The sequence below is a fragment of the Mesoplodon bidens genome (assembly GCF_964165515.1).
Source record: "Mesoplodon bidens genome assembly, chromosome: 4".
Lineage (NCBI taxonomy): Eukaryota > Metazoa > Chordata > Mammalia > Artiodactyla > Ziphiidae > Mesoplodon > Mesoplodon bidens.
Genome location: NC_138160.1, coordinates 156,737,102 through 156,759,080, shown reverse-complemented (window position 1 = coordinate 156,759,080; position 21,979 = coordinate 156,737,102). Strand labels below are relative to the sequence as shown.

The window sequence follows — 21,979 nt, the reverse complement described above, 5'->3', positions numbered from 1 at the left end:
CCAGCCCCCATATCCCTCCCTGGAAGCAATCAGTCCCTTTTCACATGTGCCCCTCCTGGGCCAGTCTGTGTGTCAATGCACGAGTGCACACACACGTTTCCCCCTTTCGCATGTCACACTCCACACATGTGGAATCCATCCCACATCAGCCTGAAAGCCTGTGACAGTCCTTTTTTTTTTTTTTTTTTTTTTTTTTTTTTTTTTGCTGTATGCGGGCCTCTCACTGTTGTGGCCTCTCCCGTTGCGGAGCACAGGCTCCGGACGCGCAGGCTCAGCGGCCATGGCTCACGGGTCCAACCGCTCCGCGGCACGTGGGATCCTCCCAGACCGGGACACGAACCCGTATCCCCTGCATTGGCAGGCAGACTCTCAACCACTGCGCCACCAGGGAAGCCCGACAGTCCTTTTTTTAATTCTAATTTTTATTTATTTTTTACATCTTTATTGGAGTATAATTGCTTTACAATGGTGTGTTAGTTTCTGCTTTATAACAAAGTGAATCAGCTATATGCATACGTATATCCCCATATCCCCTCCCTCTTGCTCTCCCTCCCTCCCACCCTCCCTATCCCACCCCTCTAGGTGGTCACAAAGCACCGAGCTGATCTCCCTGTGCTATGCGGCTGCAATTTATTTTTTATTGATGTATAGTTGATGTACAATATGATGTAAGTTACAGGTATACAATATAGTAATTCACAATTTTTTTTCACAATTTTTTTGATTAAACTCCATTTATAGTTATTATAAAACATTGGCTATATTCCCTGTGTTGTACAATATATCCTTGTAGCTTATTTTATACATAATAGTTTGTACCTCTTAATCCCCTACCCCTATATCATTCCCCCCCTTCCCTCTCCCCACTGGTAACCACTAGTTTGTTCTCTATATCTGAGTCTGCTTCTTTTTGTGGAAAATAGTGTGGAGTTTCTCAAAAAACTGTAAAAAGAACTACCATATGACCCAGCAATTGCACTCTTGGGTATATATCTGAAAACAACAAAAACACTAATCTGAAAAGATACATGCACCCCAATGTTCATAGCAGCTCTATTTACAATAGCCAAGGTATGGAAGCAACCTAAGTGTCCATCAACAGGTGAATGGATAAAGAAGATGTGGTACATATACACAATGGAATAGTACTCAGCCATAGCAAAGAACGAAATCTTGCCATTTGCAGCAACATGGATGGACTTGGAGGGTATTATGCTACGTGAAATAAGTCAGACAGAGAAAGACAAATACTGTATGATAACACTTATATGTGGAATCTAAAAACTACAACAAACCAGTGCAACAGTCCTTTTTCACCTTTTTTTTTTTTTTTTCTGTACGCGGGCCTCTCGCTGTTGTGGCCTCTCCCGTTGCGGAGCACAGGCTCCGGACGCGCAGGCTCAGCGGCCATGGCTCACGGGCCCAGCCGCTCCGCGGCATGTGGGATTTTCCCAGACCGGGGCACGAACTCGCATCCCCTGCAGCGGCAGGAGGACTCTCAACCACTGCGCCACCAGGGAAGCCCGCAACAGTCCTTTTGATGACTGCACTGCATACTGTCACCACAGGCAATTTTACACCATTTCCAGGTCACACGACAAATTCCCAGAAGTGCAACTGCTGGGTCAGTAGTCTGTTTTTAATATTCATGGGGTTTTCCAGGCCTGATAAAACGTTGCCTTCTGCACACACATGTGCCTACACACACATGCACACAGCTGTCACCAGCCACCACCCACAGCATCAAATCTCATTCCTCCAGTTCGCACAGCCTCTTGCTGCCCCCATCACGGGCCCTGCTACTCACCGCTAGGCTGTGTCTGAACCTCCGGGGGCTGGGACCCCCCCTCGTCCTTTAGGTTAGTCTCCCGGCCCTGGACCCACATCTTGCCCTGGGCTCCTGTGTGAAGGTTAGAAGGACCCCCAAAGTGCTGTCAGCCTTTCGGAAGTGGAGCTGCAGCCACCGTCCGGGCCTCAGTCACGTGGGTCAGCACCCCCTGTGCGGCGGCCACTGTGGGTCTTGGAAGGCTCGTCTTCCCTCCTTAAAGAATGAAAGTCACCCCACTGACGTAACTCCCACCTCTCAGGCCCCTTTGGGACTCCTGCCAACGGCAGAGCTCCCGAGGGTCTGATGCTGCAGCCATTCGCTGATGCCCTTGGCACCAGGTACCCAGGACATTCAAAACGGCCAATGACAGGGGGAGCGTTCTGAGACATTACGGCTCATAAAGCTGAGGAACTGCCTGCCAGGGGCCCAGTGACACCAGCATCTCATTACCTGTGGTGGTAACTGGGAGCAGCCAGCAGGGCCCAGCTGGGCTTACCCCCGCGCCGCTCCCCCAGCGCCTGATGTCCCAGCAGGACAGCTGGCCTAGAGCCATCTTCTGCCTTCCAGTCACATCAGCCTGCGCTCACACTCCCCCCTCCACCCCCGAGTCTTCCCATGGTTCTGTGGTTAAAATCCACCATCTCTCTGCCTCCAAGTGTTCATAGGGGCTATTCTCTGTGAAATCTGCTTGTTCCCCATTTTCACTGAGTTATCTTTTTCCTGTCTGTACAGATCTCAGCTCACATATCCCCCAGACCAAGTCAGGGCTCCACACTACACATTCCTGTGGCTCCCTATGCTGCCCCTTTATAAAACTGTCAACACACTGCAGTTAAATCAGCAGCTCTGCCGTGAGTTGGCCCCACGCCAAGCTGTCGTAGAAGCTCCAAGACGTGTCTGCCGGGCTCACCGCTGTACCCCAGCACCCAGCATGGTGTCTGCCTCTGAACAGCACTCCATAAATATATGGAACATACGTGAATGCTATTTCCTGGTTGTGCTGCTTTAGACAATAATAAAAATATAATATTTATTATTATGAAATAATAATCTTATACTATTATTATGTATAATGTAACCTGCCATGCACCAGGTACTAAGTGTTTTACAGACCTTTTCTCTCTGCATTTTCACATTCACCAAGTGAAGAAGGACATATTGTTATCCCCATTTTACAAATGAGAAAACTAAGGCTCAGAGAAGTTGCAGTCTTGTGCCTGAGGTCACAAAATTATTAAATGACACCACTGGGATTAAAACCCAGATCTGTCCAATGTCTAAGTCCTTGCCTTTCAGCCCCTGGGGCTCCCTTCACTTCTCTGAGTGTCAGTTTTTGCAGAATAAGGATCAAACGACCTACTCCGCAGACCTGCCCACTGGCTCTCCCAGAAGGTGCCTGGCACGCAGTGGTTGCCTGCTGAATATCGTTTAAAGAAAACAATTGTAAATGATTGCCTGGAAAATCAGATTCATCTTCAAGGTCAAGGGAGAAGCCCAAAGGAGCCTTAACTGATTCCCCCAAATTGCTGGCTACTCCCCCAGTGGCTGTGCCTGGGGTAACAGAAAAGGGGAGCTTCATTTTACTTCCTAATGAAAAGAGAAAAGTGTTGAACTTGGTTTGATAAAATTTGATGAGGAGACTCCAGCCCCCAGACTAGTTAACCTCTAGATGACCTCGCCCCTCTGTTGGCAAACAGAATGTACCACCAGTGACATTTCTCCTGGGATTTTGTGGGTGAGGAGCAGTGAGAAGGGAGTTGGGGCATCAGGCAGACCTGGTTGGCCTTTGGGCTATACCTCCGCTGGTGGGGTGACCTTCAACCCTTCAAGCCCCCATTTTCTTTGCTGCCACAGGGGAGGATTGAGGAGGGTAATGATATTCTGGATTCCACCCACCACAACTCATTCCTAGGGAGACACATTCTGATGGGGAATCACCAAGGACCACACTCAGGGGAGAATTTTCCTAGGGCTCTGGAAACTCAGAATTCTACCCACTGGGATTAAAGAACCCCTCCTTCCTGTGCACCCCAGAAATCACAAGCCTCTGCCAGAGGTGGGTATAAGTGGGAGGTAAAAGTGAGAGGGGATGGAGCAAGTACCTCTGGAAGACTTCCTGGAGGAGGTGACAGAGGAAGCCAAGTCTTGAAGGAAGAGTGAGAGTTCCCCAGGCATGGAAGGGAGGAAGGGCACTCCACGCAGTGGGAATAGCATGTGCAAAGGCACAGAGTCAGAATGGGCCTACGACTTTCAAAACCAGGAGGAATTAAATGCCACCAGAGCTGTTTCTCAAAGTGTTGTCTAACTAAAGGGCACTCGGCAGCAGGAGCTAAGGCTAAAGAGAGAAGAGAGAACCAGGTCAGGAAGAACCTTAAGTGTCACATCAAAGATCTATCTATACTTAAAGGCAACCAAGGCTGGTAATGGGAAGTGATCAAAGCAGACTTCCCCGGGCAGAGCCCAGCACAGTGGGTTTAATACACACCTATGAGCACATTGAGTGCATTTAACATACTCAGCTGTGGCTGTTCTTCAGGGCCAATTGGCCACCGTGGCCTCCCAGAGGCACTTGATGAGATGAGTCAGACTGAGCGGGCCCTGCCTTTTGTTACCGCCACATTTGGTAGGTGATGACTGTAGGTGAAGGTCAGAAGCCTCCCCAGGGAGCAGTGAGGGGCACAGCAACCCATGAGCGAATTCTCCAGAAAGTGCCTTTTCAGAGGTCCTTAAGGCAAAGGTGAGAGGATGTAAGAGGAAGCAGTGTGACACATAGAACTGCAGCATCTGTGGTCAACCTGCGAGATGGGGAGAGGAAGTGGCTGAAGCCGGTTTTAATGAATTCCATATCATTTTCACACGCACACATATATACACACACACACACACTCTGTGTACCCTGGACCTCTCCCTTAGACAACGAGAAATGTTTTCTGGATGGATGGATGGACAGGACAGATGGATAGGTGGATGGAAGGTGGAGAGAGGTGGTCCAGATCCAGGACCTGCCTACGGACAGACACAGAGCCATATTAACAGTGCAAGGTGCCAGCAGTATAACTCAGTACAAAGTGCAGGAGAGGGTGCCCCTGCCTGCAGGCATTCAGGACGGGTTCAGGGTGCGCCTGCTTTTTGAAAGTTCACTTTACCCCACTTCTCTTTCACAAAAGACCTACATTAGTACCTGTTTTTGCTAACTGAAAGAAACCCAAGGAGGATTTTTGTTTTATGAAAAAAAGTGAAAAGCAAAAATAGCGTTCAGGTTTGTCTTGCGGTAAACCATTATAGAGGCAGCCTGCACCCCGAGCATAGGGTGCCCCCCGCAGAACTCCTTCCCCAGGAACCACATTCAGCATCTCAACATTGAGCCCCCGTAGCTGTGAACTGTGTCTGAGCATCTGTGCTTTATCTCGATTTATTTTCTGCATCCGTTGGCAAGATGTGTCCTAAGATAACTTCTTCTTTGCTTTACACCATTTCAGCTTTCTAAGGGTTTCAAAAGAATGCTGTACTTTCAGATGGGTGGGGGGAAACATGTTTGAGCCAGGCCTTGAAAAGGGAGTCGTTGATTGAAGACAGGGAAGAACAGGACTCCAGGTGAAGGAGACAGCAAAGGCAAAGGCAGGAGGGAAGAGACGTGCTGCATTTGGGCAAAGTCCTGGTTGCCTGAACGGCAGAGTTAGGGGGACAGTTACAGGGCTGTTTGGTGAGATCCACTTAGAAGGACAAGTTGAAGTCTGGTGCAAGAATGGACATGAAGGCAGGCTGGAAGGGTGTGAGCTGAGTTTGAATCCAGGCTCTCTGGACACTTACTAGGGGGGAGACGTCACGTGGCCTCTCCAAGCCTTGCTCTCCTCAACTGTTAAATAGAGACAGTGATTCCCCTCACTTGGGGGTCATTGTGAGGATGAAATGATATTTCATTTAATATGTATGATATCACCTTGCCCAGGACTCTTCTACAGTACAGATGTGCCATCCTTGGTTGAACCATTCCCCTGCTGATGGACACTCAGTTTGTCTCCCATTGTTTGCGACTCGCACACCTGCTGACGCAGACGTCCTTCATGGCTCTTCTCATGGTGGTGGTTGTATTGCCACAGCCTAGGTTTCCAAAAGAATAAGTTAGATCTAAGTGATCCACAGGGGTGTCCATTATATAATAGGAATTTTAAAAGAAATGAGGAAAAGAAGTAGCAGTGTAATGTGTACAGTGTGTATAAAACAGTGTCCTACATGTGTCTGGTACATGCTGAGCCTCAGAGAAAGAATGTATGGTCTCCATCACACCAAATGGTGAGCAACAGTCACCTCCCTGGTGTGAGGGCTTGGGTATGTGATGGCCCAAATAGTTGGCCCTTCCTGTATACCTCAGGACCCTTGGTTTACTGCAATAAGCATGTCATTGCTTTTAACATTTGAAAGGAAAGTTCAGGAAAGTGTTTTTTATATTAACTGTGATAGTGACAATGACGGTGACCATGATAACAGGGATCTTGGGGTGCCTTGACCCTCTAGGGCCATCATTCTACCCACAGATTGGCAAAAGCTCCTGCCTTCACAAAGGTCCCTGGAAACTTCTGGGACTTAGGCTGTAAGACAGAAACATGACAGGGGTGGTTCTTATTTGAAACTCCAAGAAAAAAAGGAACCACCACTCTAGCCCAGCCTGCTAGAGTGGCAGAAGGTGACCAGGAGCCGTGACCCCTGCCCCTACTCAGTGGTTATGACTAAATGATGCCTCTCGTATTCAGGTTGCAAAACCCCTCCAGGCAAGAGCCTAGGGGAGGCTTAATTTATGTCAGATGGTAATGAGCTTGTTTCTGAGAGGGGTTCCGCTGTCAGCTTGATTTTCTGCACACTCCCGGATCCCAGGAGATTGCCTGCTGGCTGCTCTCTGGAAAACCAGGATCAGCTTGAGATAAAGGGTCCAGGAATCAAACAGGGCCTTAGCTTGTTTTACATCAATTGGAATCATAGAATATCACCAGTAGGAAGGAATTTAACCTGAGATTTAACCAAGAAGCATTGCATGTGCAGCCATTCTGTTGAAGTGATGTTTGCCGTGAGACAGGAGGTAAGAAGGAAGGAGGAAGGAAGGAACTAGAAACAACCGAAGTACCTGTGATAGAGTGATGATAAAGAAACCACAGCCAGCCATCCTGGGGACTGTCGTGCAGCCATTAGAAAGACTGAGTGAGTTCTGTACCAGCTGACCTGGAAAGTGAGGTTTAGAGAGATGTTAAGAGCGGGTGTGGAGGGGGGCTGCAGTTGGCAGACTACAACAGCAAGCTAGATCTGGTCCTCTTCCTGGTTTTGTGCAGCCCGTGATCTAAGAATAGCATTTACATTTTTAGCTTGGAAGCTGTTTTAAAGAGTTTGAGAAAAAAATCAAAAGAAGAAGAATATTTTGCAACACGTGAAAATGATGTAAAATTCAAATTTCAGTGTCCGTAGTAAAGTCTTCTTGGAGCACAGCCATGATCACTCATCTGCACATTGTCTGTGGAGGGGCTTTCGCACTAAACAAGAGTTGAGTAATTGCAGCAGAGACCTTGAAGAATGCAAACAGAAAAAATTCGCTACCTGGCCCTTTCCTGAAAAAGTTTTTTGGCTCCGCATTTAGAGTATGGTGACATTTTGTAAAACGAGAGTGTGGAACACCGTTTTCGGTGCTTTATCAGAGTAAATGTATTACATTTGCTTATTTTTTCATTCATTTTATCATTTATTCATCATAGGCTTAATGCCTACTGGTGGGGCCAGGCACTGGGAACTAGCAGTGAACAAGCAGATACAGCCCCTGTTTTCATGGAGCTTAGAGTCTGTGTCTAGATCTTTCTTTCGCTAGTATAAACAACCCTAGCCCCTCCAACTGTATCTCACATGATGACTTGGTGGTCCAGGCCCTTGCATCCTGCCTCCCATCCTCCTCCTGCTATGTATCTTCATTGCTTCTGTCCCTTCTAAGGAGTGGTGCCGGACTGGTCCCATGCCTCCTGGTGTCTCGAAAGGAGGTCAAGGTCTAGAAGGGTTCGTCTTGAATCAGGTCACACTCTCGGTCTGGTTTCAACATGCTCAATACTCAATCTTTGCATTTCTAGCTCACGCTCTCCAGTGGACTCCAGAGGGAGAGGCAACAGTGCTAGACCCCTGTCACTTGGATGGGAGCAGCCGCCCGCTATGGAGAAGGCTGCAGCCATGTCTCCACATGATGCCTCCCAAATAAAACCAAAGCCACCTCCAGACTCCTGCCCCAGTGCGTCAGTCTCTATGCAAAACCTGGAGAGTGGAGACCTGTTCAGTCCCAGGAGGAAGCCGGCTCTGCCAAGGGGTCATTTGAGGACTGGGGTTTGAACCAGGAACCTTGCTTCACGGACTAGTTTCCCTCATCTTCCTTCATACTCATGCCCAACACCTCCTAAGAGCCAGCTTTATTTATCTCTAGAAAAACAGCACTGGATCGGTCATTGCAGCCTCTCCACATTTGGACACTTCTCTTGGCTCTGTTGGGTAGCTTGGAGCCCAGTGGTTGACATAATTGACCCTTTGGGGAGCTGGAAGAGAAGTAACCAGGGGCCGGAGGCAGGGGAAGGAGCCATAGGGCCCCAGGATGGAGTCCAATGGCACAACCTCTTCCTTTTGCCTGGACCCTGCTGCGTTGAAGATCACCGTCAGCGTGGTCCTCACCCTCCTCATCCTCATCACCATCGCTGGCAATGTAGTGGTCTGCCTGGCGGTGGGCTTGAACCGCCGGCTCCGCAGTCTGACCAGCTGCTTCATCGTGTCCTTGGCCATCACTGACCTGCTCCTCGGCCTCCTGGTGCTGCCCTTCTCGGCCTTCCACCAGCTGTCCTGCAGGTGGACCTTCGGCAAGGTCTTCTGCAATATCTATACCAGCCTAGATGTCATGCTCTGCACGGCCTCCATCCTCAACCTCTGCATGATCAGCCTCGACCGGTACTGCGCCATCACAGATCCCCTGCGCTACCCCATGCTGGTCACCCCTGTCCGTGTCACCATCTCCCTGGTCTTAATTTGGGTCATCTCCATCACCTTATCCTTCCTGTCTATCCACCTGGGATGGAACAGCAGGACCGAGACCAGCAGTGCCAATCACACCATCCCAAAGTGCAAAGTCCAGGTCAACTTGGTGTATGGCCTGGTGGACGGGCTGGTCACCTTCTACCTGCCTCTGCTGGTCATGTGCATCACCTACTATCGCATCTTCAAGATCGCGTGGGATCAGGCCAAGAGGGTCCACAACGTCGGCTCCTGGAGGGCAGCCACCATCAGGGAACACAAAGCCACAGTGACCCTGGCAGCCGTGATGGGGGCCTTCATCATCTGCTGGTTCCCCTACTTCACCGTGTTTGTTTACCGTGGGCTAAAAGGGGATAATGCCATCAACGAGACCTTCGAAGCCGTGGTTCTGTGGCTGGGCTATGCCAACTCAGCCCTGAACCCCATCCTGTACGCTGCACTGAATAGAGACTTCCGCACGGCATACCAGCAGCTCTTCTGCCGCAGCCCCACCGACCACAACACCCACAGAACTTCTCTGAAGTCCAACAGCTCTCAGCTGATGAGGATTCCAAGCCAAGGACCCAGGTGGCAGGAAGAGAGGCCCCTGAGGCTCCAGGTGTGGAGTGGGACAGAGGTCACGGCCCCCCAGGGAGCCACAGACAGGTAACTGCCCTGGCAGTTTGTGTGTGGGATGGGGCACAGGGACGGGGTCCCACTCGTGGTAACAGCTGTTCACGAGGTGCTGCTTTGGATGTTATGTGCTGGTAATTCTTCATGAGCCCTTTGCAAACCTCATGTTATTCCATCCTCCCAAACACCCCCTGAGGTAGAACTTTTTACCTCCATTTTTTAAAGGAGCAAGTCAAATCGCAGAGAACTTGGCCAGGGCCACACAGCTGGGATCTGGATAGAGCTCCCCTGACTCAGAACTGGTGGACCTTTTTTCTAGCTACCTTGTCCTTACAATCAGGAGTCCTAAGTTTGAGATCCAACTCGACCACTTAGTTAATGGTCATGTGTTCACCTAAATCTGCCAGGACAGCCCTCAAATGGCCATGTAATAATGCTGCTGCCTGGGGGTTAAATCAGAGACCCCACTCAGCCCACCATCACTGAGCACCCTTTATGCATCAGCTCTTACTTTGGGGGTGCTCAAGTGGAAGGAGAAAGAGGACTGGCCAAGTTGGGAAGGCAAAGCCTTGAAAGCCAGGATTGTACATTGTACTGTAGGTCTTAAGGGAAGATGGAAGGATTAGAAGCAAGGATGGGTATAACGCAAGCACCTTTGTACTTTGGAAAGAGGGCTCTGGTTGTCCCCTAAGACGTGGACCAGAAGAATGAAATGGGGACAGCAGTGAAGGGGGTTGTGGTACTGGTCCATGAGAGAGAAGAGAACAGAGCAAAATCTAGGAGGCTATTAAAAATAGTCTTGTAGACCATTGGATATCTGGGATGCAGGAGATGCAAGAGAGAGGATGCCCCAGGACTCCACCCCCGAGAGGGACCCAGGCTGAAAAGATAAACAGGATCAGAAGGACACTGAGACCAATTCACTGCTGACAAAGCCCATGCAAGGTATTAAGGGCTACCTCACCAAAGACTTGAGTGGCCTGAGGAAGCTCACACATGGAGAGAAGGTTTATAGGTCTGAGCAAGCTCTATCTAGCTGTTGAGAGGAATAAATGAAAGGATGCTGGTAGAGCATCTGACACATGCAAATGCTCAACAAATGTCACTTTCCTTTGTCTTCCCACAGACCATGCCTTTGCCCCCCAGAATGCTGGTCTGTGTGAGTGACTTATCCATTCATTCATTCATTCATTCATTCACAAACATTTGTCAACTTCCTATCACATGCCAGGAACAGTGCTGAGCTCCAGGGATGTAAAAGTGACATTTTGGCATCTGTTTTGATGGACAGGTATGGCAAGTCTTGGTACAGCCTTGGTCTCAGCTCTGTGGCTTGAGCCAGTCTCTGCCCCTCTTGGGCCTCAGTTTCCTCATCTCATAGAATGTGGGGTCTGTCCTCAAGCAGCCTGCCCTGGTCACCTCCCAGAGCCACCTGAAGCACACATGTGCTAAGGGGCACCAGTAGGCTCTATGACCCCCGGTAGGATACTTGTCCTCTCTCGACCTTTGAGCATCGGACTTGAGAAAAGCTTGGATGGACTCTGCACACTCACACCCTCTGGGTGCTGGTCCCTGTGGAGCATTGTGGGGGTGAAACTGCCCAACTGGACCCTCGGCCTTGTGTCCCTCTGGTCCTTGCAGGAGCCAGGTGTGGAGTGTCCCGCCATAGACTTTGGTCCTGGGCCCTCCACCCATCCACTGCTATCCTTCTGGAACAAGCTTCATTGCTCCTGCATCCAGCCTCCTCCAGGCCTCCCTGCCTCTAGACTCTCCCTCTCAAATCCATCCTCCAAGCCACCTAAAGGCATCTCTCCAAAATGCAGACGGGGAGGCTTCCACGTCTGGCCTTGATAGATAAGATGACCCTGTCCTCCCACACTGCCTCATTCAGGAAGCAGACTCTGGTACAAAGCAAATTTAGTTCACAAAACAAACAAAGGACAAAGCAGGGGGTGTGGACTCTAGAGAAGGCTGTTGACACGTTCATTCTGGTTGCCATCCCACTTGCTACTGCTCTTATCTGTGGGACCCGGGTTAATAGCCTGCCTCTACCCCCAATCCTTAGGGAGACATGGAGCAGGCACTCACCAGCAATGGCCAGCCCTCACTGAACACCCACTAGGTACCAGTTTTAGTTTTGCCACTATTTCTATGTATTAATCTTTCTGTGACGGCATCTTATCCCCACCCCTGTACCAGATGCTAGGGTGCAAAGGGAAATAAAGCCAGCCCCCCATCTCATGCCACCACCTTCACCACCTGTCTGGTTGAGGAACAGACTGGCCACGGTTCAGAGCAGCACGTGCCCAGGCTTGAAACCCAGTGTGCAGGGCAGCCAGAGGAGGCAGCGCCTGGCCCAAAGAGCCCGTCCCCGGGAGCAGACCTCTGAGCTGAGCCTCAAATGCGGAGGGGAAAGACCCCTTCCTCCAGGGTGGTGCTGGATCCTTTAGACCCGGGGCCTCATTTCATTCTCCACGCAACCCTGTGCAGTTGATACTTGTTTAGTTTCCACTTTACAGATGGGGAAACTGAGGCTCAGAGAACTTAAGTAAATTGTTCAAAGGACACAGGCTACTGATGCAGCCAAAACCAAGAGCTGAGCAAAAACGAAAACAGCAGCCCCATTACCAACTGTCTTCTGGGTGCCGGGCAGGCTGGGGCAGGGAGCGTCCACCTCCTCTTCTGATCATCACAGCCACCCTGGCCACCAAGGCCGGCTGAGAGGCCATGCCTGCCTGGGTCACACACAGCAGCCGTGGCGCAGAGGGGTCTGGCAGAGGAGGCTGGGGAACCAGTTGGAGGGCCTCATGCTATGGTTGGGGGATGGGGATCCAGGAAGCCAGGAACAGCCCGAGTTTGATTTTCCAGTAGAGGCTGCCAGGGCGACTGGGGACTTGGGTGGCCCTCCATAAGGCTGGCTCCCAGCTTCCCTGATGACCGATAGTGTGTCCTTCCTGCTTCCCATCTGGGAACAAAACCCAGCATTGACCTGACAGAGAGCCCTTATCCCTGCCAAGGGGCCAGGTGTCTGCCCTTGGTGGGTGATGACGGAGGTTGCAGGGTGTTCGGGTGGGGGGCGGCACAGTCAGGCAAGGGGAGACTCCAGGGGACAGTGGCTGAGCTGTCTGGTCCTCCCTGCCCTGAGGCCAGCCAGCAGCCATCTCCCCAGCAGGATGCTCTGTCTGCCCCTTCCTGATCCCATTGTCCACCCTTACCCCGCCCCTCGTCACCTCTACCCTTCTCTGATCCCAGCTCCCCAACCTCACCCCTTCTGCTCCACTGACCCTGCTCAGTAACCCCCACTGCTTCTACTGAATACAGGCCTGCATTCGTTTCCAAGGTAGGGCTGCTGTAACAAATGATGGTGAACTTGGTGACTGGAAACGAGATAGATTTCTTTTCTTACAGTTTGGGAGATCAAGAGACTGAGATCAAGATGTTGGTAGGGCTGGTTCCTTCTGGAGGCTTCAGAGGAGAATCCGTCTCCTTGCCTTTTCCGGCTTCTGGGGGGCACCCGCACTCCTTGGCTTGTGGCCCCTTCCTCACATCACGCTGACCTCTAGAGCTCCATGGTCACATCTCCTTCCCTCTTCAGTAGCCAAATCTCCCTCTGCCTCCTTCTTCTTTTTTTTTTTTTTTCTTTTTTTTCGGTACGCGGGCCTCTCACTCTTGTGGCCTCTCCCGTTGCGGAGCACAGGCTCCGGACACGCAGGCTCAGCGGCCATGGCTCACAGGCCCAGCCGCTCTGTGGCATGTGGGATCTTCCCAGACCGGGGCACAAACCCGTGTCCCCTGCATCGGCAGGCGGACTCTCAACCACTGCGCCACCAGGGAAGCCCTGCCTCCTTCTTTTAATAAGGGCACTTGTGATTACATTTAGGGCCCACTGGGATAATCCCGGATAACCTCCCCATCCCAAAGTCCTTAACTTAATCACATGTGCAAAGTCCTTTTTGCTATATAAGATAACTTTCTCAGGTTCCACCGATGAGGGTGTAGACGTCTGGGGTCCACGTTCAGCTACCACAAGTCCCAGCTCCCTGGCTTAGCATTAGAGACCCTTCATGATTTGGTCCCTGACCACCTCCTGACACCATCCCCAGGCCCACACCCACCCTCCAGCCCCTTCTGCCCCCACCAAAACAAACCACTCAAGAGTTCTTTCATTCACAAGCACTCACCAAGAATTTGCTACACGCCAGCACTGTTGGGGGTGTAGCAGTGAGCGAAGCAGAGGCCCTCCTCCCAGAGGGATGTTATTCTAGCACAGTGGTTCTCAATTGTGGACCCCCAGCCAGCAGCAGGCTTCTGGGAGCAAAGTAGCTGAGGTCCGGCCACACAGCCTCATCCATCCATGGCAGAGCTAGGATTCCAGCCCAAGCCCGTCTGACCCCAAAGCCAGGCTCTTTCCATGAGGAAATGCTGAATGGACTTGAATTTAGCCCAGGCTCTGAGTGCTACTCCCATAGACAGCAGATGGGGAAACTAAGGCCCAGGGAGGCAAGTGACCTGAGGCCCAGAGCAAGCTGGGGAGGGGCAGGGAGTAGACCCTGTATCTCTGGACCCCCTCCCAGGGCTCTTGGGTCTTTCCCCATACACTCCCTTGCCCTGCGTAATCTCCCCAGGCAGGGAGATAAGACTCCTGAGCACCAGCCGTCACTCTCCAGGGCAGGCGGGCACTTCCTCCTCTCTGCAGAGGCCCTGTGCTTGAGGCTGTCACCCTCCCAGGGGCTGGAGTTTGGAGTCAGAGCTCAGGAAAAAGAGGCGCAAAGGGAGGCCAGGAGCCACAGGTGCCCCCCTGCTGCCAGCTCTCTCCCCTCACAGGCCTCTTGCCAGAACTGCCAGGGCCCGCCCTCCTTCTGCTGCCAGTGAGAGAGTGTTTCCTCCAGCTGGGAGTGAGCCTCTGCTCTGCCCTTCTGGTGCTCTTGGACTATGATACAGAGTTCTTATCCTGACCAACAAGGCCCTGCCCTGCCCGACTCTTTCCGCTGCCCTAACGCCTCCTCTGGGCCCCTCGATCCTGTCCCCAGGCCATGCCTCGTCCCATCCCACGCACCCTCCTCTCAGCCCAAGGCAGTCTTCTTACCCCTCTTGGGACATCCTATCTGTTTTCTGTGTCTGCTCCCCAAGACCGCAAGCTCCCTGAGGGCAGGCTCACGTCTCTGTTGGTCCCTGCCTAACACCTAGCACAGTGCCTGACACAGGACGCCCAGTAATATTTGTTGAATGAATAAGTGAATGAACGAATGCATGAATATCTCCTTCTAGGTCCCCAAGAGCCCTGAGAAGTGACTAATACCACCAGTCGCTTTAGAGATCAGGGAACCAAGTCTCGAAATGCCAAGTTCCAGGAACACAGTGGGAACTCACACATTCCTGGTTCTCTTTTCTAACTTTGACATCACTGTGGGCCTCCCTCCAAGTTGCGGTGTCAGCAGCGGGCCTCACAGAGGAATCTACCGGCCGCTCTAAATCAGAGTCTGTGGGTGGAAAGAGTCACACCCCTCACCCTGCCTCCCAGGAAAGATGAAGGGATCCCAGAGCTGGGGTGGGAATCCAGAGTTCAGACAACCTGGATGTGGTCCATTGTGTTTCCACGCCATGTCCCCATTTGGCCAGAGTTTGGGGGCTGGGGGAGGGTGGAAGTGGCTTTATCTTCTGCTCAAAGTCCAGTCTGGTCCGGCAGAGGTGGCTGCAATTCCCTTAGCAGTAAAAAGGTTACATGACTGATGTACACACACTTCTTAAGAAGGACCTTTGCTCAGAAAGGAGATTTGGCATAATTTACCCCTTCAAGAGCCCAGACTTGTTTATTTGTATCATTTGGGTCCTGAAATAGTCTAACTTTTTGGCACGTTGATTCCAGCATCTCTTAAGGGGCCTTTCTGAGCACTCTTTGCAGAGGTGCCCAGAGCAGCTGGTCCCCCTACCTTCTCCCCCACCACCCCCAGCCCCCGCCCTACCCCCAGCTAAGGGGCCTGGCTGCCCCCTGCACACTGGCATCCTGCTGGCTGCTGCTTTGTCACCTCTGCCCTCTGTGCCTGGTGGTCCCACCACAAGGCTACTGGGGTGTCTTCCTGCCTCCGTGTGGAAGTTAGGGAGGCCGGTATGAGCACTAGTCCCCCGCTAGTTAGGGGTTGGGTGATGTTAGACAAGTCATTGACAGTCTGAGCTGAAGTTTCCTTACCTATAAAACTATGATAATTATCAGACCTACTTTGCAGAATTGTGAGAATAAAATGGAGTCAGGGATACAGGCACTTAGCACAGTTCCTGGCAGGTGGCAGGTGCTTTAACAGACTTAACAGACATGAATTTTCCTTCTTTGCCATCCATCTCTTTCTCTTTTTCTTTCTTTTCATTTTGTCTCTTTTCTGTCCTTTTCTATCTTTCTTTTTTATAACAGTTTTATTGAGATATACTTCATATGCTATATGATTCACTGATTTCAAGTGTACAGTTCACCGGTTTTTGGTCTGTTCACAGAGGTGTGCAGCCGTCACCACAATCAACTTTAGAACATTTTCATCACCCCAAAGAAACCCTGTAGCCTTCAGCTATCAACCTCCAGATCCCTGCACTCCCCAGACAACCACAAACCTACTTTCTATCTCTATAGGTGTGCCTATCCTGGACATTTCAGATAATCCGTGTGCTTTTGTGCCTGGCTCTTTCACTTCGCATGATGCTGTTGAGGTTCTTTCTTTATTTTCTGTCTGTTCTTCCTTCCTTTCCTTTTCCCATTCTGTTTTGTGTTTTCTTTCCCTCCCTCCCCCCATTCCCTTCTGTGTCCATGGTCCCGTTTCTCCTTCACCGAGTGCTTGGGCTTTATGGCAGCTCTCGGCAGTTGGTAGGCCCTTGGGGAGGGGGGCAGGAGGCTGCATTCTGGACCCACAGGTGGCCCACGTCCCTACTTCCCGCCTGGGTGGGCTCTGAAAGGCCGTTCTCAGGCCTGCGGGGCCTGCACTTCTACACGGCTGCGGGCAGAGCAGCGGCTGCAACAAGGTATTAACGCTTTTCATCTTCTGTCTCTTCAGAGAGTTTGGGGAGTGAGACCCCCTTCCCAGCCCTGGAGAGGAAGTCAGGGGAAGAGCAGAGGGAGAGGAGGTGGGAAGCCTTTTACAACCTCAAAAGTCAAGGAGAATAAATCGTGGCCCCCACCAGGAGTCACTTGAAAGGTAGAGAACCCCTCCTTTACCTCCCTGGTGATTGTGCCTTTGAAGCGAGCTGGAGGCCCCGCCAGTGCCCCGCCAGCCTCCCTCCCTCCCTGGCTTTGCACAGACCCCGGCCCCTGCCCTTTCTCCACCTTCCCTTCTGGTTCCTTGTGCAGCAGATCTGACAGGACTGCTATGGAGCTGCCTTCCCAGGGGCTGTGAAGGGGAGGGAAGGCGAACCATGCCTTCGGGGCCGCTGCTAGTAGCTTCGTACCCAGGAGAAAAAGGTGAACACTCTAGGTGAACAAATTCAGAGAAAGCCCTTTCTCCAGGGAACCCAGCCCCAGGCCACACAGCTTGGCAAGCAGAAAGAGGTCTGGATTTCAGCCCCGATGCTCTTGTGCAGAGAACAGCCTAAGCAACCACAGGGAGGCCCTGCAGACCTTCCAGACCCCTGGGAGACGGCAGGGTGGAGGGCAGGGCTCTGCAAGCCTCTTCTGCAGAGGGCCAGATAGTAAATAAGTTAGCTTTACGGCGCCTATGCTCTCCGTCACCACTACTCAACCCTGGTGGTATGGCACAAAAGCAGCCCCAGACAATACTTAAATGAATGGGGTGGCTGTCTTCCAATAAAACTTTATTTATGGGCACCAAAATTGGAGTTCCATATCATGTTCACCAGTCACAAAATGTTATTCTTCTATTCACTTTTGTTTTCAACCATTTCAACAAAATAGGTGGTGGGCTGAATTTGGCCCACAGCCTATATCGTCTGCCAACCGCTGGTGTAGGGGAAAGGAAAGGGTGTCAGTTCCAGCCCCAGCACTTGCTGACTCCTTGACTCTAGGCAGGTGGCTTGCCCTCTCTGAACCTCAGCTTGCTCATCTGCAAAATAGGGATAAAAATACCTCCCTGTGAGGATTGTGATGAGGCTTAGCACTGATTTGTGCAAAGCTCCCGACACAGGGTAGATGCTTGTAAGGGGTAATTTTTCTTTCTTCCTTTCTTTTCCCTTTATTTCTTCCTTCTCTCCCTCCCTCCTTCCCTCCCTCTCTTCCTTCCTTCCTTCCTTCCTTCCCTCCTTCCCTCCTGTGGCCCCTCTGTAAAGGAGCAGCTGAAAAGTCCATGGCAGGCTCTGTGGCCTTGTGTCTCAGCTGTGCCACTGAATCGCTCAGTTTGGACCCTGACCCTGAGTCTCGTGTCCCTCCTCTGAAAATGGGGGGCTTGGATCCATCTCAGGGGACCATTCCAACACTAATTATATATAAATGCTTAACAAGAGAGAGAAATTATGCCAAACCCCCAACTGTGTTTGTGTCAAAAATCTTCTGGCAAGGGCAAGGAGGACCCTGTTTTTCATACTAATAAATCACCCTGAGTATGCAGGCAAATTCAGTAAAACATGTCCTTGTTGCAACCTGAGCTTTGAGTGCAGGGGTCACAGGCAGGTAGGGACGCAGATTGGGTACAGGACAGAGCTCCTACAGAGACCCAGCCTGGCAGACAGGGGACCGGGGTTTCTCACTGCCTCTGCCACGGACAGGCTGTATGGCCTTTAGAAGATCACATCCGTCTCTGAGCCCCAGTTTCCTCATCTGTCAAAGAGAGCTAAGGCTTCTAGCAGATGTCACTGCTCTTAATGAAACAGCAGTGAGTCACAGGGCTCTCTGTTTTAGGGTGATGCTATGTTCATTAAACCTACAGCAGCTGTTTGTGGTAGTGTCAAGGGACAGGGACGGGGTGTGCCTGAGACCCAATGGGTATTTTAGGGTGTCCTTTTTTTTTTTAAATAAACTTATTTTATTTATTTTTAGTTTTGACTGCGTTGGGTCTTCATTGCGGTGCGCAGACTTCTCATTGCAGTGGCTTCTCTTATTGCGGAGCATGGCGCGTGGGCTTCGGTAGTTGTGGCCCACGGGCTTAGTTGCTCCGTGGCATGTGGGATCTGCCCGGGCCAGGGCTCGAACCTGTGTCCCCTGCATTGGCATGTGGATTCTCAACCACTGCCCCACCAGGGAAGCCCTAGGGTGTCCTTTTAATGCAAGGCTGAATAAATCTTTGTGTCTTCTTCTCCCAGCCTGAGGCTCCCCTGAGAAGTGAGGACCATTCCCTCCCTGCCCATCTCTGGGCAGGGAGGTTGGGGGCAGGGGAGTTTGTCCCAGCTCCCAAAAGTGGCATGTGGCTCTGCTTGTCTACATCTGATCGTGCAGAAGGCTGCAGCTTGCAGGGAGGGCCACAGGCTTTGGGACTCACGGGCGGGTGGATGAGACTCAGGCCTTCCTCATTCCAGGACTGAGCACATGCCAGTGTCACCCAGGGACAGACGCTCTGGGTGGGCAGCAGGGCATTCCCCAGCACCCAGAGGATTTGGGGGAACTTACCTTTTCCACGCTGACTTGGGAAACACAGAATATTTATAAATACTTCCTCATCATTGAAATGGAACGTTGAAAGTCAAAGAGAAACTCCATTCCTGTCGCCATCTTACACAAGCCCTGAAGTCACGCTCCGTACTCCCTTTCTGTCACTCATGAGAGATGTGGTCCTGATATCATGGCGACAAGAGGATCCACATGTGGAGATCCTAAGCAGGTCTCTGCGTTAGGAGCTGCTGAGTCTTACTGATTCATTCACTCAGTCGTTCTTTAGTGCCCCTTCCCCTAGGGTGTGTGTGTGGGGGGGTGGGTAAAGGGGGCGACTCGTGGATCTATGAGATGAGCTGTTAGGGTACAAACTTGTGGGATAAGTGCTGGGACCTGGCAGGAATGGGGGCCAAGAGGTCCCCGAGGTGGCCCCGGAATCGGGCAAAGCCTCCTGGAAGGGGTGATGGCTCAGCTGAGTCCTGAGGGACAGCAGGAGTTTCCTAAGCTGAAGGACAGAGGTTAGAGGTGCCATCCTAGGCAGAGGGGGCTGGAAGTAGGGGAGGAACGGAGGGACAGGGCGGGGAGAGAGGGACCGGGGGTTCACAGACGATGGGAAGGCGACGGATGGGCAGGTGCCTCCTTTTCTAAAACTTTGTCCCCATCTGAAAAGTAGGACTGATCATCCCAGCCCCTCCCTCCCAGGGCTGGGAAAAGGACCCAGGGCGTTAATGCTTGGCTTGGGACGGAAGCTTAGAGCAGAGTGCTGAGTCCGCTCAGGTGTAAGATTCTTTTCTTCATTCTGCTCTGGATGCCCACAGGCCACCACTTCACGGATGGCGGGAAAACGTACATTTTCCAGGTCAGGGGCTCTCAGGCACTCCCAGCTGTAAGCGTGGTGACTTTGGAAGTTGAACCCAGTCAATACAAGAGTCTCTCCACTGCCCCTCCTTCCCTCCAGGGCAAGCTAAGCTCCCGGAGGCTGTCTGGCCCCCACGGCTTCCTTCTCCATCCATGGTGCCCATGCCATGCCTGGGCGCTGGGGACACAGCTGGCTTGCTCCAGGCTTTCCCTGCGTTGCTGAGGAAGAACCACACCTTCCCAAGGTCCTCGGCCTCTGCTACAGGCCCCCAGGCCCCCAGGAATCCCCCAGCAGGCAGGCCCCAAGGCCCAGCCACAAGCTAGGACTCACTGTAGGTATGGGAGATTTTAGGGGCCTCTTGTACCCCATGTGAGAGCAGAGGAACTGGGGTACAGGCTCCGTGAAGCCTCCTCATGGCCATGTCTGCAGGCCCACCCCCTTGTCCTAGGAAGTAGGACACAAGCCCCTCTACTTTCAGACCCTCACCTCACCTCCAGTGAGCATTCTGACCCCCAAAGGAGAGGCTGGGAGCAGGGCCCACTCTAGCAGATAACTCAGCCTCCTGCCCCAGCTTCCTCTCTGGGTGGTGGGGAACTGCTCTCACAGGCTCCTGAAAGCCAAATGCCCTTGAACTCTCTCACCATTGTTTCTGCTTCTGTTCCGAGTCACTGCCTGAATGGCTGGTGTGGGGGGGGGGTTGGCACTGACAATGGGGACAAGCCCACTACATCTCAAATTAGTATCCTCTCCCACCCCACCAGCAATGCACCATACACCTGACACACTGGCCCACGTTCAACACCTAACTAGCCGGTGATGGTGACTAGTAACCACCACTGCCCTGGGAATGGTTGAGCCTGGTAGAGTCAGACTGCCTGATTGACCCTGGGCATGTTACTTCTCCGTGCCTCCATTTCTTCATCTATAAATGGGGATGCTGCTAGTACCCACTTCAAAAGATCATTGTAAGGGTTTGAGGAGGGAATAGATATACAGGCCCGAGAACAGTGTCGTCCACAGCAGTTCACTGGCAGGCGTGGGGCTCCATGAGGAGCCTCGCGATTGACTAAAATGTTCCCCTATTGTTGTATTTTGTCCTTGTCTCGACGTTATTTTTGCTCTTATAAGCAATCCTGTGATGAACATCTCCATGCAGAGAACATTCTGTTTCTTTCAAATTATTTCCCCAGAAACTGAATTTCTGGAACCGGAATTACTGGTGGAAGGAGAGGGATACTTGAGGCCTTTTGTTACACTTTGCTTAATTGTTTTCTAGACTGGCTGTACGGGGGCCCACCAGCCACCTCTGAAGGCATTACTTCCTGGACGTCACGCAGGGGGAGGGTCCTAGAAGGGCTGTGAGGGGGGCTGACTAAGGCAGAGGTATAGCTGGCAAGGAGAAGGGGTCTCTGGCATTTAAGGATGGACAGAGGGGCAGGGAAGAGGGAGAAGAAGGGGCTGAGGAGGAACCATCAGAGAGGTGAGCCCACGTCCAGGGCCTGAGCCGTTCAGAGCCTACAGAGCAAGTAAGTCTTCAGTCAAAAGAACTGGCATAGTGATGCCAGGAGCTGAGCCCAGGATGCAGCGCCCTACCCACCTGGATGACCTTGGGCAAATGGCAGCCTCTCTGAGCCTCCATTTCCCATCTATGAAATGGGTGTGACCTTTTGCCTGCCTCAGAGGGGTGAGTGACAGGACATGACTTTGGGAGTTGCCTCGGGCACTGTGGGTTCTTTTTCCGTGAGCACCCACTGACGTGGGTGGGCAGGGTTTTGGGGGTTTCCTTCGGTTTTAAAAAACATTACAGAGTTTCAGGGAGAGGACTGGGCAAGCCAGCCAGTCTCAAATAGAGGTTACTTAGGGTTGGAGCAGCCAGGCAGGGTAAACGCAAGATCTCCCTTGGGACTGGGCAGATCTGAGCATGGCCTAGAGTCCACATGCATTGGACGGGGAGGGGAGGTGGGGGCAGGGAATCTCCAGCTTTGCAGGTGGGCCAAGCTGGGCTCTTTCAATCCTCCACCACTTATTTGCTGTGCAAGTGAACTAAAGTTCTTTGGGTTCAGACTTCCTCATCTGTTGGAGATAAGAATATCGTAACTCTATCATATGTATCACATGGATG

At 51.8% G+C, this 21,979-nt stretch overlaps 1 protein-coding gene across 6 annotated transcripts in view; it reads left to right on the top strand.

Annotated features, from left to right (window-relative positions):
- HRH2 (histamine receptor H2) overlaps positions 1 to 21,979 on the top strand; it is a 48,220-nt gene that overhangs the window by 17,164 nt on the left and 9,077 nt on the right. For 4 of the 6 annotated variants that reach the window (XM_081233859.1, XM_081233861.1, XM_081233860.1 and 1 more), the window contains one exon: positions 7,930 to 9,514. In XM_081233859.1, the coding sequence (XP_081089985.1) occupies positions 8,439 to 9,514 (1,076 nt within the window). In that variant the 5' untranslated portion in view covers positions 7,930 to 8,438. Of the gene's footprint in view, positions 1 to 1,390; positions 1,625 to 7,929; positions 9,515 to 16,518; positions 16,660 to 21,979 lie in introns of those variants that run through there. The other 2 variants (XR_014015824.1, XM_081233862.1) reach the window with 2 other exon arrangements.